Genomic DNA, 19,245 nt, shown 5'->3' with positions numbered 1-19,245 from the left:
TCCGCAAAAAGAGTGACAACTCAAAAATGAGCATTTGCAAGGAAACAAATTTAAAACTTTAAAACACCATATCATATCACGGATAATATTTTATCATACTATTTCTACATGATAAAACTTAGATTATATTACATCAGATTTTCACAGAGTTTTGGGCCGATGACCTTCGATGTTAGGCCCCTCAAAACAATAAGCATCATCATCACAGAGTTTCAATGAAATAAATCACAACTAAGAAGTGTCAATATTCTTGACTGACAATGTTCAGTATATAATAAAAATCTTCCGGACTATTATGCCATGGTCCACTTCTCTCGCTTCTTCCAGACGTTTCAACTACTGCTGCGGTAGTCATCCTCTGTGGCGTCGTGTAGATACGCTCTCCTGTATTCTGCTGGCGACTGCGAAAGTTGTTTGGGAAGCAGCTGTATTTATATGTAAGTGTGCGGCCTCCAATTGGTTCGCACCGTGCAATCCGACATCTGATTGGCTATCTGAAAGCACGACCTCTGATTGGGTCGCGCCGAACAGCCTGACGTTTGGTTGGGTCTCTCAGCACACGACCTCTGATTGGTTCGCACCGTGCAGTATGTCACCAGGTTGAATATATGAGGGCATGAATTCTGACTGGGTCGCTCCAAGCAGTCTGTCGTCTGATTGGATCTCGGAGTGCACGACCTCCGATTGGGTCGTGCCGATCAATGGATCCCCTGGTTGGTTGACTGTAATGTCCCTGATCTTAGTAAGCTTCGGCCGTACGTTATATAAAGGGGTGTACCAGGCCTTTCTGAGTTTCAGTCCTTCCTCCATTCTATTGAAGTTATCCGGATGTTATGTATTTCAATAGCTTCCCAAAGAAGATGACTACTACAGTAGTAGTCGAAATGTCTGGAAGAAGCGAGAGGAATGGACTGTGGCATAATAGCCCGGAAGATTTTTATTATATTGACACCGGCCGTGAAAGCCTTCATACTTTAATGTTCAGTATGCTGAAGTGGTATAATGGCATTCGGTTTGTGATTTTTCATGAAAGAAAGAATTTATACTTATGACAATTTTCTAGATCGGAAGAGTGATTATTTTTGCATATGGTGCATGTCATAACTAAAATTTGGCACTTTTCGAGTAGTGCCATTCTTTTTGCAGTAGTGCGATTTATGACCATTTGGTTTTCCAAAAGGGAAATTTGACACCATTTTTTAAATACACTGACTGACAGAGCAAATGCAACACCAAGAAGGAGTGGTCAGAACTTTATGCCAATTGCAGGGTAGACTGATGTCACTGAGGTATGCTCATGATGTGAAATGCGCCGCTGTGCTGCGCACGTAGCGAACGATAAATGGGACATGGCGTTGGCGAATGGCCCACTTCGTACCGTGATTTCTCAGCCGACAGTCATTGTAGAACGTGTTGTCGTGTGCCACAGGACACGTGTATAGCTAAGAATTCCAGGCCGCCATCAACGGAGGCATTTCCAGCAGACAGACGACTTTACGAGGGGTATGGTGATCGGGCTGAGAAGGGCAGGTTGGTCGCTTCGTCAAATCGCAGCCGATACCCATAGGGATGTGTCCACGGTGCAGCGCCTGTGGCGAAGATGGTTGGCGCAGGGACATGTGGCACGTGCGAGGGGTCCAGGCGCAGCCCGAGTGACGTCAGCACGCGAGGATCGGCGCATCCGCCGCCAAGCGGTGGCAGCCCCGCACGCCACGTCAACCGCCATTCTTCAGCATGTGCAAGACACTCTGGCTGTTGCAATATCGACCAGAACAATTTCCCGTCGATTGGTTGAAGGAGGCCTGCACTCCCGGCGTCCGCTCAGAAGACTACCATTGACTCCACAGCATAGACGTGCACACCTGGCATGGTGCCGGGCTAGAGCGACTTGGATGAGGGAATGGCGGAACGTCGTGTTCTCCGATGAGTCACGCTTCTGTTCTGTCAGTGATAGTCACCGCAGACGAGTGTGGCGTCGGCGTGGAGAAAGGTCAAATCCGGCAGTAACTGTGGAGCGCCCTATCGCTAGACAACGCGGCATCATGGTTTGGGGCGCTATTGTGTATGATTCCACGTCACCTCTAGTGCGTATTCAAGGCACGTTAAATGCCCACCGCTACGTGCAGCATGTGCTGCGGCCGGTGGCACTCCCGTACCTTCAGGGGCTGCCCAATGCTCTGTTTCAGCAGGATAATGCCCGCCCACACACTGCTCGCATCTCCCAACAGGCTCTACGAGGTGTACAGATGCTTCCGTGGCCAGCGTACTCTCCGGATCTATCACCAATCGAACACGTGTGGGATCTCATTGGACGCCGTTTGCAAACTCTGCCCCAGCCTCGTACAGACGACCAACTGTGGCAAATGGTTGACAGAGAATGGAGAACCATCCCTCAGGACACCATCCGCACTCTTATTGACTCTGTACCTCGACGTGTTTCTGCGTGCATCGCCGCTCGCGGTGGTCCTACATCCTACTGAGTTGATGCCGTGCGCATTGTGTAACCTGCATATCGGTTTGAAATAAACATCAATTATTCATCCGTGCGGTCTCTGTTTTTTCCCCAACTTTCATCCCTTTCGAACCACTCCTCCTTGGTGTTGCATTGTCACTGTCAGTCAGTGTATAAATTACTTGCTCCACAGATAAGCCAGTATAATTATATATACCTATAATAATTTGATTGCCCTCCACATACAAACAAACTTATACATTTTCTGTCTTAATAATATTACTGTAGACACACACCAATAGGACAAGTGCCAATGAGTAATGATTCTTATGAATTAATAATGAAATGCTAAGGATTTCATTCCACTACAAATCTTCTAGAGTTACCATAAGAAATCCCTCTTGTCAACATTGATATGCCTGGTCAGCAGAGTCATCATTAATGTCGTGAATGGTCTGAGGTGCTACTGTTTTTGTAATGTGATATCAGATTGGTTTCGTCAATTTTTTGAATGTGACACCCAGAATGGGTCTGAATTTACAGGGGTTTTCACATCAGAATATTAGATTTGTGGCTGTTCACATGGTGATCATAGCCACTATAACATTTCATTTCATACACTGGCTGGATTCACGCTACAGCCACATTGATGAAAAGCCCCCGTGACATCACCTTTTTTTGCTACTTGACCAATCATGACTTTCAGCCCACTAACCAGCTTCACCAACTACACATTTCTTGGCCATCTTTTTCTCTGAATTTTAGGCATAATTAGCTGCTGTACAGTTTCCCACATCAGTTTCTGGCTGTCACAGGATTCAGTTATGCAGGTAAGTTAATGATATGCAATTTTGAGAAAACATTAAAGTGAACATAAGATATTTCCAGGAATCCATTGTGATGCCTACCTATTGGACAGACATCCCACAATTGTATGGAGCAGAGTGTGTATTGTCTGGATGACAGTCCACAGTGCCAGAACATGATCGATGGTGGTGGTGGTGGTGGTGGTGGTGGTGGTGGTGGTGGTGGTGGTGGTGGTGGTGGTGGTGGTGGTGGTGGTGGTGAGGTATCTCATAAGATACCATTGAAAATCAGTCGATATGCCCTTCATGACTAAGAACAGGTCTACAAGTGTGTATTCATTACTTACCTTGCTCACATGTTGGACCCATGAACCCTGGAGGGCAGGCGCATTGCCCACTTGCTGTGCGTACCCCACCATTCAGGCACGAGACTGAAAATAATACAGACAACAATTAAAGATCATTAAATCTTGTGAAATCCTTCATTTTCATTGTGAAATCTCTTTACAGCTCTGCAGAAGCAATATCTAGAACAGTGGCTCTCAAACTTAGCGCACCCCTTGAGGGTGGTGGTGGCGGTGGTTATGGTGATTACTGTTTCAAGAGGAAGTACAACCAGACAACAATTCTCTATTAACACTAATCAGAGAGGAAAAACAAAGAGGTATGACACTCCAAAAATTGAAAGTATTGGAGAAAGAAAGAAAGAAAGAAAGAAAGAAAGAAAGAAAGAAAAGAAGGGCATGGAAATGAAAGACTCCCTAGGCCTGGATAACCTAACAGTGTTGGGGTCAGAAAAGAACAAGGGTTGACCATGGAAGATTGGATAGGAAATAACTTATTGAAGTGGGGAGACTAGGACAAGTAAGTAGAATCAATACCAGACTCAGCTAGCGGACCCATGGTTAACACCCATGCTCCCAAGCTGACAGCTCCCGGGGCCTCGTCTAGTCCTCTGTTACGACAGGCAGGGGATACCGTGGTAGTGTTCTACAGCCTTCGCCCATGCGGGGGAGGTGCAGACAACTTACCAAGAAGAATAAGAAACATTTGACCTGATAAATAGAGAAAATGATGTACATATAGCATTAAAAAGTTTGACCCATCCCAATGTGTTGTTGCAAGATTAGAAACAAAATAAATGGCTGCTAAGAGTGAGAAAGCGTTATTCCTGTGTATTTGAATTCATCATCCTACAGCCAAGTATCAGACCATGTGGTCTGTTAAGGTCTCAGTCCATCTTTCCATTGGACGTCCTGTAGGGCTTGCTTCAGTATCCTCCACCGCTCTGTTCTCCCAACATGTCTCTTCCTGAGTGTCAAGGTATGGATGCATAGGTTCCATTGTTAGAGACAAAATGTTGGTTTAAAAATATCAGGTAAATTAATTTGAGTGGAAATAATTAATTAAAATACTTACATGCTGATCTAAACTTCTCTTAAGGTTAGTAGCTACCTTGGATTTGAAGTAGTAACTTGATATTGACACTGTGATGGCATATGGTTATTTTTTAATTTTTTTTGCTATTTGTTTTACGCTGCACCAACACAGATAGGTCTTATGGCGATGATGGAATAGGAAAGGCCTAGGAATAGGAAGGAAGTGGCTGTGGCCTTAATTAAGGTACAGCCCCAGCATTTGCCTGGTGTGAAAATGGGAAACCACGGAAAACCATCTTTAGGGCTGCCGATAGTGGGGTTCAAACCCACTATCTCCCGGAAGCAAGTTCACAGCTGCGCGCTCATAACCACACAGCCAACTTGCCCGGTATGGTTATTTTGATATACAGGCATGTATGAAGGTAATCCCCCAAAAAAATAAGGTCTCTTATTTTTTTTTTTATATAAATACATAGCTTATTTCTAAAATGGTTTACATCATAGACCTACAGCTTGAACATTTAACTATTTTTCTACATAATCACCATTTCAGTCAATGCATTTTTGTAGATGCTCTGACAGTTTTTGTATACCCATGTCATACCAGCTCACCGCCATGATGTTCAGGAAGTTGTGAACTTCATCTTTCACCTCGTCGTCGCCGCTGAATCACTTTCCAGCCAAATGTTCTTTCAACTTAGGGAACAAGTGATAGTCACTGGGCGCTAAGTTGGGACTATAGGGTGGGTGGGTGATGATGTTCCACTGAAACTGTTGCAGGAGAGCAACGATTTGCCGGGCGATGTGTGGGGGAGCGTTGTCATGGAGAATGTTTACGCCCTTGCTCAACATTCCTCTTCTCCGGTTCTGAATTGCCCGTCTGAGTTTTTCAGGGTCTCACAGTACCTGTCAGCATTAACTGTGGTCCTAACGGGCATAAAGTCGACCAACAATACCCCTTTTCAATCCCAAAACACAGTTGTCATGACTTCACTGGCAGACTGTGTTTGCTTGAATTTCCGTGGCTTTCGCGAAGAAGGATGCCGTCACTGGCGTGATTGTTGCTTGGTCTCAGGTGTAAAGTGGAATCCCCAGGTTTCGTCACCTGTGACAATTGAGTCCAAAAAGTTGCCCTGTTCGGCTGCAAATCATTGAAGAAATGCACGGGAAGAATTGGCTCATTGCCGAATGTGATCTTCAGTCAGCAAGCGAGGCACCCATCTTGCGCACACCTTCCAGTATTTCAACTTTTCCGTTAAAATTCTGTGAGCGGCGCTTTGGGAAACCTCAGGAACCAAAGTGGAGAGATCATCCAGGGTGATCCGACGATCTTTACGCATGATTTGTTCAACCTTCATGACTGTCTCGACGGAAATTGACGGTCTTCCGCTCCTTTGTTTGACGTGAATTTCAGTCCGAGAGGCTGCAAACTCTCTACACCACTTACGAACATTTTTGGCATCCATGCATGACTCACCATACACTTCCATCAATTGGCGATCAATTTCAATCGGTTTAGTACCTTTTGCGTTCAAAAACCAAATAACTGTGCGCACTTCGCATTTGGCGGTAACATCCAACGGGAGCTCCATTCTCAACAGCTGCCAAGCCATGACTGAGTGCCTCAGCGCGGCGTGCGAAAGTTTACGTGTGAGTGCGGGAAACACTCTCCACAATATTGTGACCAATAGCCACACGAACAGAGTTCTGTATTTATAAAAATATAGGAGACCTTATTTTTGGGATTACCCTCATATATAAACATTTGTAAAAGGAATGCCAGGGTATAAAATGAAATGGCGTATGGCTTTTAGTGCCGAGATGTGTCCGTGGACTTCGGCTCGCCAGGTGCAGGTCTTTTGATCTGATTCCCGTGGGCGACCTGCACGTCGTGAGGAGGATGAAATGATGATGAAGACGACACATACACCCAGTCCGTGCGCTAGGGGAACTAACCATGGTTAAAATTCCCGACCCTGCTGGGAATCGATCCCGGCACCCATAACCATTTAGCTGTGGAGCCGGACTGCCAGGGGGTAATTCCTGGCATCAAAATAGGAAACTATGTCCCTGAGAACATATGATAGCGAGTTACATGGGATAGATTTACAGGACATATACAGGGTGTATCAGAATTACACCAACAAAAAAAAAATCAGGGATGCCCTTCGTGTTATGTTAAGAACGATGGCGGAATCTGATTGGTGGAGACATTTTTTTTGAGAAAATGAGGTTACTTTGTTACTTCTGGGTGCACGAATCAAATTGATGAATTTGCTGTATTTGCTATGCCAGGGAGCATGCCATGCCTGTTGCTGTGCATCAGATGAGGGGAAGTGGGAAGTGGGAGACAGAGGTGATGCTCGGTGCAAATGCACAAGTTTCTCATTCGTTTCGCATAGTCGCTTCCCAGCCCCAGAAGGCAGTGTACAGTTTGTTCTGCACATATTGACCCCACAAAAAGAGAAGATGAACTTGTACCAAGAATACAAGTAGCTTTCCCCATCATTTGTGACACACCACACATCCTGAACAGAGTCCAAAGATAATGAGCGTAAATGCAGGTAGGACCATTACAGTCCAAGATGTCAATAATTTTAAATATCTGTACAAACTGGTCACCTCTGACAATGAGTGTAATGCGGGTAGGATCAGCAGAGTTCAAGAAAGGACCATAAATTTGCCATCAAGTGCTAAATTCTCTACAGGATGCCCAAATCCCAATAAAATACAAATTGAATACTTATAACAGTTTCTTCACATGTAACATTATGGGAAGATTTAAAATCTGTACACTGAGCAGCAATGTAAAACAGTCACTAAGTGAATCCTATCAAGGTTGAAGAAACTGGAACCAGAAAGAACTGCCATAAAATGGCTGGAACCTTCAATTGAAGGCTAGAGACCCAGGGGTAGAACAAGGAAATTATACAATAGCAGTAGATCCAGCAGGACAAAGCCTCTCTTGGTATGAACGAAATATACTTTTTTTCACACCCAACCAACAGGAGAGAGTCCTGCATGACTATGATCAAGTCTGACTTTCGACAAAACATAATCACTTGTGATATTTAGGTCATATTGCAGCATAACTACAGTTTTATCTTATGAGCACCTGTCTTCAGTTCTGATTGACTGCTAAGGACATGACAATGCAGGATTTCTATGCGTTCCTTTGAAAGACACATTTGTCCGTGTCATTCAACACAAAATATTCATAACAGGTCGCCTTTTGCCATGGGTCCTTATTTTCTCACCACCCTCCTGGACAACCTGATAGCCATCCATAATTTTCTTTACATCATTGCCCTGTTGCTTCTGCATCTTGTGAAACTTATAAAACTGAGAAACATGATGAACTCCTTTCTCAATCATCATCATCATCATCATCATCATCCACTGCCCAGCTGGTTACGTTGTGCAGACAGAACACAGTTTCTCTTTTCATTACTTAGAGCATGTTAACGCCAAAAAATATTGTAGATTCTCAGTCATAAGTAGTCACATGTCTGATTATAATCATTCATTCTCCGATATTGAACAGTATCTTTCCATCCTGAAAATAATTAATAACATATAAGAAAATATTTTTCTCAGGATCTTAAATGAAATCTCTGAACATAACATTCTCTTTGAGGAAATCATAAAAACTTTTTTTTTTCAGACTACAAAAATTCTTCCGCTCCCCTCTACTCGACTTTCCCTACTACCACTCCCCCCACCCCACCTCCGCTCTTCAACACACTGCTTCTAGCATACAATCAACAGCAAGCAGCAGTCCCACACAAGACCGCGCACAAGCCAGTCGGACAAGAGAGAGAAAAACGGGCTAGAGAGCAAATACTCAGACACCGTAAAAACCTAATTTACTTTAGAATATGTACAAGTCTCTTATTTTTTTCTTTCCTTATTTCATATACCCTTACTATATGGACCACATGATTTGTGTGGCTACACAACCAGTATATTGGGAAATTCCACCTAGGAAAAACAAGCCTTGTTCAACAAGATACATATACACACAAGCATCCATTAACTTGTGAGGACATTAACCTAATCAAGATATTATTTCCACTTTTAGAACACTGTGATCTTCACATCGACTTTTTATTTTGAGAATCAAAACTCAATGGAACTTTTATCATCTAGTAATTTGTTCCCAGTATAACATCATCTGCAAAAAGTCTTACCTCTGGTTCCACTTCTTTACTCATATCATTTATATATATAAGAACACATAAAGGTCCAATAATACTGCCTTGAAGAATTCCCCTCCTAATGGTTACAGGATCAGATAAAGCTTCAACTACTCTAATTCTCTGAGTTCTCTAGAAATCTAGCCACTCATTTAGTTACTTCTCTGTCTAGTCCAATTGCATTCATTTTTTTCAGTAGTCTCCCATGATCTACTCTGTCAAATGCCTTCGATAGATCAATCATGACACAGTCCATTTGACCTCGCAAATCTAGGATATCTGCTATATCTTGGTGGAATCCTACAAGTTGAGCTTCAGTGGAATAACCTTTCCTAAACTCAAATTGCTTTCTATCGAAAGAGTTATTAATTTTTCAAACATGTCTAATATAATTGCAAGTTATAAATCACATTCCGTATTGACGGTTATCACTTTACAAAAGAAAATATTTAAAAATCCTCCTTATCAATACAAATCAACTCATCTGTTAGATAAAGCAAAGTCTAAACATGTTTCAGCCTAATCTCAAGGCCATCTTCAGTAGCAGAACAGTAATTACATAATACACAAACAAATTGAAAATCGTAATGAAGTGAAGTGACAATGATCATGATTAGTGAATTAAAAAACATATTGAGGTATAAAATCCTCTCGTCTAATAGATCGTTCTTGAATTGTCAATTAAAACTGCTGACTGTTAAAATGAAGACACTGTGCTGAGAAGTGTAGTGAGACCGTCAATACTATGGGTTAAAACGTGTGTAACATCTGTAATGAGAAAAAAGAAATATGAGTGGATGAAAAACAAGATGAAAAATAATGTACGAAAAGAAAACTCATATAACTTACTTGTAAACAAAAGTTGTCGTCTCGAATGGAGATGAACTTGTCAGTCTCAAGTCACATTGCCTGTGTGTGGCTTACTGTGTATCTGTGTTGATGTGGTTGGGAGGGGGAATGGAGGGGGAATGGAGGGGGAGGGGCAAGGAGGGAGGGACGATGTGAATCACAGAAGGAGAGTGTTGATGGAAGGGCGGGTCTTGTTCTAGAATGTCGGTAGTGAAACTCGTTTTTACTACTGAATTGTTCACAGATGAGCGGGACAAAGGTTTCCAATAAAATATTTTTCTTTTCATTAATTTCATTCAAGTTGTATACGGGATTGTTATATTGGCCGATATCTATATAAATATTCTCTAGTATATTAAGTAAGGGACCTTTCTGTTCGTAATGCGAGATCTTTAAATCTTGATCAATTGTTGTGTATTTATGATTTTTCTCTCTACAATGTTCGCTCATGGCTGAGTAGCGATTATACTTTAGGGCATTGAGGTGTTCGGAGTATCTTACATTGAAGCTGCGGCCTGTTTGCCCAATATAGGTTGAAAGACATGATTGGCATTTTAATTTGTATATCCCAGAGTTTGAATATTTTTGGTGGCTGTTGACAGCATGAGAATTAAAAAACGTTTTCGCATTGGTGTGAACGGTCTTGAAAGCTACTTTTAACTTGTGTTTTTTAAAGATGTTTGAAATAGGATATATGTTATTATTATTAAAGGTAAATGTGGTGAACTTCTCTTTAGGGGAAGATTCTTTTTCTAAGGTGGTCTTGGGTTTACTTTTAAATTTATTGAGCATTTTGTTCACGAAAGCTTTACTGAAACGATTACCTTTGGCTATTGCATAAATGGTGTTGATTTCCTCTCTAAAATTCTTACGGGATAATGGAACATTGAGAGCTCTGAAAATCATACTATTGTAAGCTGCCTTCTTCTGTGTCCCTGGGTGTAGAGAAGTTTGGTGGATTGTGTTTATTGTGTGAGTGGGCTTCATGTAAATATTAAAAGAAAGGGTTTTGTTCTGATTGCGGGTAATAGTTAAATCGAGATAATTAAGGGAATTGTTGTTCTCAGATTCTATCGTGAACTTTATGTGCGGATCCAGATTATTAAGTAATTCAAGAATGGTGTTGTTATCAGTAATGTGAGAATCCAGGATAATAAAAGTATCATCCACATACCGAGTCCAATGTTTGATCCCATCAATTTTACTTATAATATGAGTGTATTCAAGGAAATCTACGTAAATATCAGCGAGGATTCCCGAGGCCGGTGACCCCATAGGAAGACCCTTCTGTTGGTATATGATGTTGTTAAAAGTGAAAAACCCATTATTTAATGTGAACTTGAGGATCTGAACAAACTCTTCTATCTACCCTATGGTCAATTTACTGAATTTGGAAAAATTGATTTTTACTATTTCGATGGTTTTATTGATGGGTACATTCACGTACATATTAACTATGTCAAAGGAGTGAAGGGTGTAATGTTTCGGTAACGTGAGATTTTTTATTCTATTGCAGAATTCCAGGGAATTTTTAACTGACGTGTTAGCTTGAAAGAAATAATGTGTTTTAAGAAAATTGTGAATATATTGGGATATTTTGTACGTCGGACTACTTCTGAATAATTTGAACGTAATAAAATACAAAGAGAACTGAAAGCTTTAATTAAGAACCTTTTATTCTTATTTAATGACCTAGAAAAATCAAAATTGATCATTATGAATCCCAAGTTACCTACGGCGAAAGTGTTTCCGAAGATTCACAAGGCGGATATCCCCATAAGGCCCGTTATTAACTTCAGAAGTAGTCCGCTGTACAAAATATCCCAATAGATTCACAATTTTCTTAAAACACATTATTTCTTTCAAGCTAACACGCCAGTTAAAAATTCCCTGGAATTCTGCAATAGAATAAAAAATCTCACGTTACCGAAACATTACACCCTTCACTCCTTGGACATAGTTAATATGTACGCGAATGTACCCATCAATAAAACCATCGAAATAGTAAAAAGCAATCTTTCGAAATTCAGTAAATTGACCATAGGGGAGATAGAAGAGTTTGTTCAGATTCTCAAGTTCACATTAAATAATGGGTTCTTCACTTTTAACAACATCATATACCAACAGAAGGGTCTTCCTATGGGGTCACCGGCCTCGGGAATCCTCGCTGATATTTACGTAGATTTCCTTGAATACACTCATATTATAGGTAAAATTAATGGGATCAAACATTGGACTCGGTATGTGGATGAACTTTTATTATCCTGGATTCTCACATTACTGATAACAACACCATTCTTGAATTACTTAATAATCTGGATCCGCACATAAAGTTCACGATAGAATCTGAGAACAACAATTCCCTTAATTATCTCGATTTAACTATTACCTGCAATCAGAACAAAACCCTTTCTTTTAATACTTACATGAAGCCCACTCACACAATAAACACAATCTACCAAACTTCTCTACACCCAGGGACACAGAAGAAGGCAGCTTACAATAGTATGATTTTCAGAGCTCTCAATGTTCCATTATCCCGTAAGAATTTTAGAGAGGAAATCAACACCATTTATGCAATAGCCGAAGGTAATCGTTTCAGTAAAGCTTTCGTGAACAAAATTCTCAATAAATTTAAAAGTAAACCCAAGACCACCTTAGAAAAAGAATCTTCCCCTAAAGAGAAGTTCACCACATTTACCTTTAATAATAATAACATATATCCTATTTCAAACATCTTTAAAAAACACAAGTTAAAGGTAGCTTTCAAGACCGTTCACACCAATGCGAAAACTTTTTTAATTCTCATGCTGTCAACAGCCACCAAAAATATTCAAACTCTGAGATATACAAATTAAAATGCCAATCATGTCTTTCAACCTATATTGGGCAAACAGGCCGCAGCTTCAATGTAAGATACTCCGAACACCTCAATGCCCTAAAGTATAATCGCTACTCAGCCATGAGCGAACATTGTAGAGAGAAAAATCATAAATACACAACAATTGATCAAGAATAATATATAAGTAATAATAATAACAACGTAAACGTTTCCACCTTTTCAATACTACAATATATTCACAAAATTACAAATTACACGGTACTAGTTTCGACCCATCTAGGGGTCATCATCAGCCGTATTGGAGCAAAGATCATTTGTGGCGAAATCCTAAGAAAATGTTATTTTAAAGAATAACAAGTGAAATGAGATGTTATGGTAATAGTTAATAATACAAGGAATATACATACTAAGAGGTTTTTAACAAGGAATAAAGTATAAATGGGTTTGTTGTTGTTTGTCCAACCCTTGTCCCGTTTCCCTACGGGGTCGGGTATGAGGTGAGATCAATTTGTCGTGGCGGTTTTTTATGACCGGATGCCCTTCCTGACGTCAACCTCATCAGAGGAGTTAATGGGAGATGAAATGAATGACGTGATATATGATAGTAGGGAGAGGGTGAAACCCGGTGCCGGCACATAGCCTACTCCTGTCGAATAGCACCAAGGGGTCTGCTCAAGGCTTAACGTCCCCATCCGACGGACGAATCACCATCAACAGCGTCATATGCCCTCACTCCATATGAGCACTGCGGAGAGGTTTGGAATTTAATCCAGGCTTTTGGCACGCAATCTAGTGATTAGAAATTGTATACCACCACCTCCCCTACCCTGCCGGCCAACATTCAGATGGTGAAAATTTTTTCGACCAACGGGACTCGAACCGGCTAACCTCGGTGTTAGACCGTCTTAGACTTCAGCGCCTTAACGATCATAGCCACCAGGCGGGCTCAATAAAGTATAAATGGGGTGTTGTAAAAATCATAATCATGGAAATCAGTAAGTTCTTGTATTTAAATGAAATATGGCTTAGGAAGAGGGCTTAAGGTGGGGCTGAAGGGTGCGGGAGAAAGTGTAATTGTCTTGGAAAGGTACCTTTGATTAAATTTAGGATTGAGTTTAGGTTGGCTGCATTATTGTTTCTGAGGAAAGTGATAAATAGATCGAAGAGTATGTTGGGTTTCTCTGAGATTTCATTGAGATTGTGACTGGCATTAAAGTATTGGTCTAGGTGTATGTAGTAATTTTCCATTATGTTGAGTAAAGGGCTGTCCATGTCTTGTTCAATATTGGTGAAATTATGGTTATAATCTTGCATGTGTTGGCCGATGGCTGAAAACCTGTTGTATTTTATTGCGTTAGTGTGCTCGTGGTATCTGATAATGAAGTTTCTCCCGGTTTGCCCGATGTAGGTTTTTTTACAGGTGGTACATTTGATCCTATAAACTCCTGATTTAAAAAAAAACATGAAATTCATAACCATCAATTGATCAAGATTTAAAGATCTCGCATTACGAACAGAAAGGTCCCTTATTTAATATACTAGAGAATATTTATATAGATATCGGCCAATATAACAATCCCGTATACAACTTGAATGAAATTAATGAAAAGAAAAATATTTTATTGGAAACCTTTGTCCCGCTCATCTGTGAACAATTCAGTAGTAAAAACGAGTTTCACTACCGACATTCTAGAACAAGACCCGCCCTTCCATCAACACTCTCCTTCTGTGATTCACATCGTCCCTCCCTCCTTGCCCCTCCCCCTCCATTCCCCCTCCATTCCCCCTCCCAACCACATCAACACAGATACACAGTAAGCCACACACAGGCAATGTGACTTGAGACTGACAAGTTCATCTCCATTCGAGACGACAACTTTTGTTTACAAGTAAGTTATATGAGTTTTCTTTTCGTACATTATTTTTCATCTTGTTTTTCATCCACTCATATTTCTTTTTTCTCATTACAGATGTTACACACGTTTTAACCCATAGTATTGACGGTCTCACTACACTTCTCAGCACAGTGTCTTCATTTTAACAGTCAGCAGTTTTAATTGACAATTCAAGAATGATCTATTAGACGAGAGGATTTTATACCTCAATATGTTTTTTAATTCACTAATCATGATCATTGTCACTTCACTTCATTACGATTTTTAATTTGTTTGTGTATTATGTAATTACTGTTCTGCTACTGAAGATGGCCTTGAGATTAGGCTGAAACATGTTTAGACTTTGCTTTATCTAACAGATGAGTTGATTTGTATTGATAAGGAGGATTTTTATATATTTCCTTTTGTAAAATGTCTAATACATCAGAAAAAATGCTTTCCCAAAGCTTACATGCAATGCATGTCAAACTGACTGGCCTGTAATTTTCAGCTGTATGTTTATCACCCTTTCCTTTATACACAGGGGCTACTATAGCAACTCTCCATTCATTTGGTATAGCTCCTTCATGCGAAGAGTAATCAAATATGTACCTCAGATATGGTACTATATCCCAAGATCATTTTCTACAACGAAGACCATGTTGTTCCAATCTTACTTTAATGAATCCTCTTCTCCATAAAACCATATATACTAACACTCTATCTTATATTCATTCATAAATTATTGTAGGCAAATAGATCAGTAGCCCAGAGACGAAGCGTTGGTCTGAGCCGAGTCGAGTGGGACTGGTGCACTGTGTACAGGAACTCTGCGCCGCTGTTTTCACGCATGAGATTTTGGGTGTTTGAGAGGCCCTGATATAGATACAAGCAACAACATAACATATTTACATGTGTAACTCCCTATAATGCACATATGCACATCTGACCACTGTGCTGACCCGAGACCTGAGTTCATTTTTGCCAAGATAACTGTGACAACAGTTAAAGCCCTAATAGGAGTTTTTTATCGGCCACCACGGGTAGGTCACCTCTCAGACATTGAAGACATCCTGCAGAGACTGTCACCTGCTTATGAACATATTTTAATATTTGGAGACTTCAATACTAATTTACTGGAACAGGCTGGAGATACAAAGCAACTCTTAAGTATTTTCCAGACGTGTGACATGACAATACTTCCACTAAAACCGACAAATCATACCTCATCTTCACATACACTAATTGACTTAATGGTCACTAACAACCCACAGAAAATAGTATCACATGGACAAATTCCTACCCCTAGCATATCGTCACATGACTTAATATACTTATCTTACTCGCTCAAAGTACCAAAGTATAAGTCCAGATACATCACATTCAGGGACATTAAACATATAAACTTAGGTCATCCGAGAGTTGACGTCTTGAATAGTCCTTGGGATGACGTAAAAAATATAAACGGTATCGATAAGAAAGTTGAAACTTTAAGTTCACTTATACTTGATCTCCTTGATAAACAGGCACCTAAGCGTACGGCCAAAGTCTCCCGACCTCCTTCTCCATGGCTGACCGATGACATTAAACAAATGATGTCTCACCGTGACACGTTACACCGGCTCTACAGACGCACACACTCTTCCAGAGCGCTTGAACAGTATTGGACACTTTGGAATAGAATTAAAGTAATAATTCGAAATAAGAAATTTTCTTTTTACAATCACCTGGCTGGAAATTTTAATGTGTCAAACACTTGGAAACAACTTCGTTCCATTGGAATTGGGAAAGCTTTGCCCCAGCCATGTAATCCAGACATCTCTCTGGAGAGATTGAATGCTCATTTTTCTGAAGTAAAAATTAAACCGGAAATACACACAATATCACAGACTATAAAATCTCTTCTGAACCAGCCACCACCAAATAGGCCATTCTTTGAATTTCGCAAAGTCACAGAGATTGATGTGAAACGCGAGGTATTATCAATCACATCACCTGCTGTAGGACCTTATGAAATACCCATACTCATAATACAACACATCATTGACATTATTCTTCCCGCCATTACTCATATATACAACATGTGCCTCACAAGTGGCCTCTTTCCAAAAATGTGGAAAAATGCCATTATAAATCCTGTTCCCAAAACTTCCTCACCTGTACTTATAACAGATTATCGACCTGTTTGTATACTTTCATCTCTCTCCAAGCCTCTTGAACGCATAGTACACGTGCAATTAACCGACTATTTAAATAAATACAAACTACTTGACCCTTTACAATCGGGTTTCAAAAAGGGACACAGTACAGCCACTGCCCTGCTGAAAGTTACAGACGACATGAGACGTGCTGTGGACGAAAGGCAGGTGACGTTACTTACACTTCTTGATTTTAGCAGTGCTTTTGACACAGTAAATTTAGACATACTGGTTGCTAAATTGAAATCGCTTCACCTTGGACAGACAGCTCTAGAATTCTTTCTCTCATATCTTACGGAACGAAAACAACGCGTAATTATTCAGAATAGGTCATCCGAATGGGTAATGAAATTTTCAGGAGTACCACAAGGCTCTGTACTTGGACCACTTCTCTTTGTTATCTATATTAACGATATATCGACACGGCTAAGACACTGTAAATACCACTTGTATGCTGACAATCTACAGATCTATTATCATTCCAAAATTTCAGACATCAATCAAGCAATAGGTTATATGAACTCTGACTTAAATCATATCTGTGCATTCGCTCATGAAAACTGTATTTTAATTAATCCATCAAAATCTAAAGCTATTATTGTTGGGCAGACGAAACAAATCAGTGCGGCAAAAAACAAAAACATTCCTCCACTAACTTTATCTGGTAAAATTATTCCATACGAAAACTCGGTAAGAAATCTTGGTGTAATTATAAACGAGAATCTTAACTGGGGAGAGCACATTACAAATATCTGTAGAAAAGTGTACGCGTCCCTTCACCCACTAAAATATCATCAAAATATGCTGCCACTAAACATGAGAATTAGGCTTATAAATACTCTTATCCTCCCTATATTTTCCTACTGTGATGTAGTACTAATTGATGCCACGAGAGAACAACTAAACCGATTACAACGTGCTATGAACTCGTGTATTAGATTTATCTTTTCCTTACGCTATGATGTTCATGTTACCCCTTATTATCGACAACTTTCCCTTCTAAAATTTGAACAATATAGAAACCTCCACGTGGCAGTATTAATCTTTCGAGTATTAAAAGAGAATATCCCATACTACTTATCTTCACAACTCAATTTCCTATCCTCTTTCCACCAGCATAACACACGCTCTGGCAGTACACTTGCTATCCTTCTCAGCAGGTCAGCAGCATTTAGCCGTTCCTTTGTTGCAAATGGAGCTAGAATATGGAATTCTCTCCCCCACAACATTAGAGTCATAAAATCCTTAAATTCCTTCAAGTTGTCTTGCCATGAGCATCTCCTCGATGAACGTTTACTGTGCTTATGGTATTTAGTGTCAATCGACTTTTAATTTGTAACGATACTTTTAAGACATGACTAAGAATATTTATAGAGTTTATGTTATTTTGTTTCATATTTTGTTTCTAGTTTGTAATGGTAGTTTTAAGATAAGATTATGAATATTGCTCTCAGATGTACAATGTTAATGAAGTGTGGTTAAGTGTAAGAGAGGACCATGAGTCCTAACTTCGCCACTACAAATAAAGGCAAATATAATAATAATAATAATAATAATAATAATAATAATAATAATAATAATAATAATAATAATAATAATAATAATAATAATAATGGAAATAAGAAGTCATCACAGTGTTTATGTGGTGTTCTAGTCACATGTTCTTCAATAAGTCTCAAAGAGACTTCTAAAGTTGTGTTTTAATAATTTTTTATTATTCATACTCCTTTAATGTTATCATACTTGTTAACAATGTAACCTTCCAGGTGATGTTGTCTTCATACATTTTTATAGTGTTTTCTAGATGTTTTGAAGAAAATGTTTTTCAAGAACTGTCATGAACATATCCTACCTTGTGTAATGCATAAATTTTTGCCCTTTTTGTGGTAAAGTAAATGCATAATTCTTAAGGGAAATTCATTTTTTGTTTATTCAAAATATTGGCCATCGGTTTCTACACACTTCGCCCATCTTTCAGGTAAGTTATGAATACCATGCCAGAAAAACTGCTTGTCTTTTGCGGCAAACCATTCGTTGAGCCATTTTCCAACTTCCTCAAAATAGCTGAAGTGCTGCTCTGTGAGTGCGTGCCCCATTGATGCGAAGAGGTGACCGTAAGATGGCGCCAGGTCAGGGCAGTACGGCAGATGTGGAAGGATGTCCCATCCAAGCGATTTCAAGGTGTCTTTCACTGGTTTTGGTGTGAGACAGTGCATTGTCATGTAACAAAATCACTTTGCCATGTTTTCTGGCCCACTCCGGTCATCTTTCGATTAATCATCATCATCATTTCCCTTTATCCAGCTGTAGCCGGGTAGGGGCAAATATGGTTGAATACCTTTCGATTAATGCATGATTTAAATTAATCATCTGTTGTGCAATAATGGTTTTGCTGGGCTTCAAGAGTTCATAATACACAATACTGCTCTGGTCCCACCAGACACAAAGCATGGTCTTCTTGCCAAAGCGATTTGGTCTTGGTGCTGAAGAACCCGCTTCGCCAGGTGACAGCCACGATTTTCTCTGCTTCGAGTTTTCAAAATAAATCCATTTTTTATCAATCGTCACAATTCGGTACAGAAATGTTGTTGAAGCAGCATTTCATAAACAACTTTGCGATTTTTCATTCGCTGTTCATTCAAATAGTGT

The 19,245-nt window shown here is 40.0% G+C and overlaps 1 protein-coding gene across 1 annotated transcript in view; it reads right to left on the bottom strand.

Annotated features, from left to right (window-relative positions):
• The window catches only part of LOC136873786 (uncharacterized), a 788,774-nt gene that overhangs the window by 232,686 nt on the left and 536,843 nt on the right, over positions 1-19,245 (bottom strand). Inside the window, exon 16 of the mRNA XM_068227569.1 lies at positions 3,606-3,689. Within this exon, the coding sequence (XP_068083670.1) occupies positions 3,606-3,689 (84 nt within the window). The remainder of the gene's footprint in view (positions 1-3,605; positions 3,690-19,245) is intronic.

This window comes from Anabrus simplex, chromosome 5 (assembly GCF_040414725.1).
Source record: "Anabrus simplex isolate iqAnaSimp1 chromosome 5, ASM4041472v1, whole genome shotgun sequence".
Lineage (NCBI taxonomy): Eukaryota > Metazoa > Arthropoda > Insecta > Orthoptera > Tettigoniidae > Anabrus > Anabrus simplex.
Note: the sequence above shows the minus strand (reverse complement) of the source record. Positions and strands in the feature narration are given on the sequence as shown.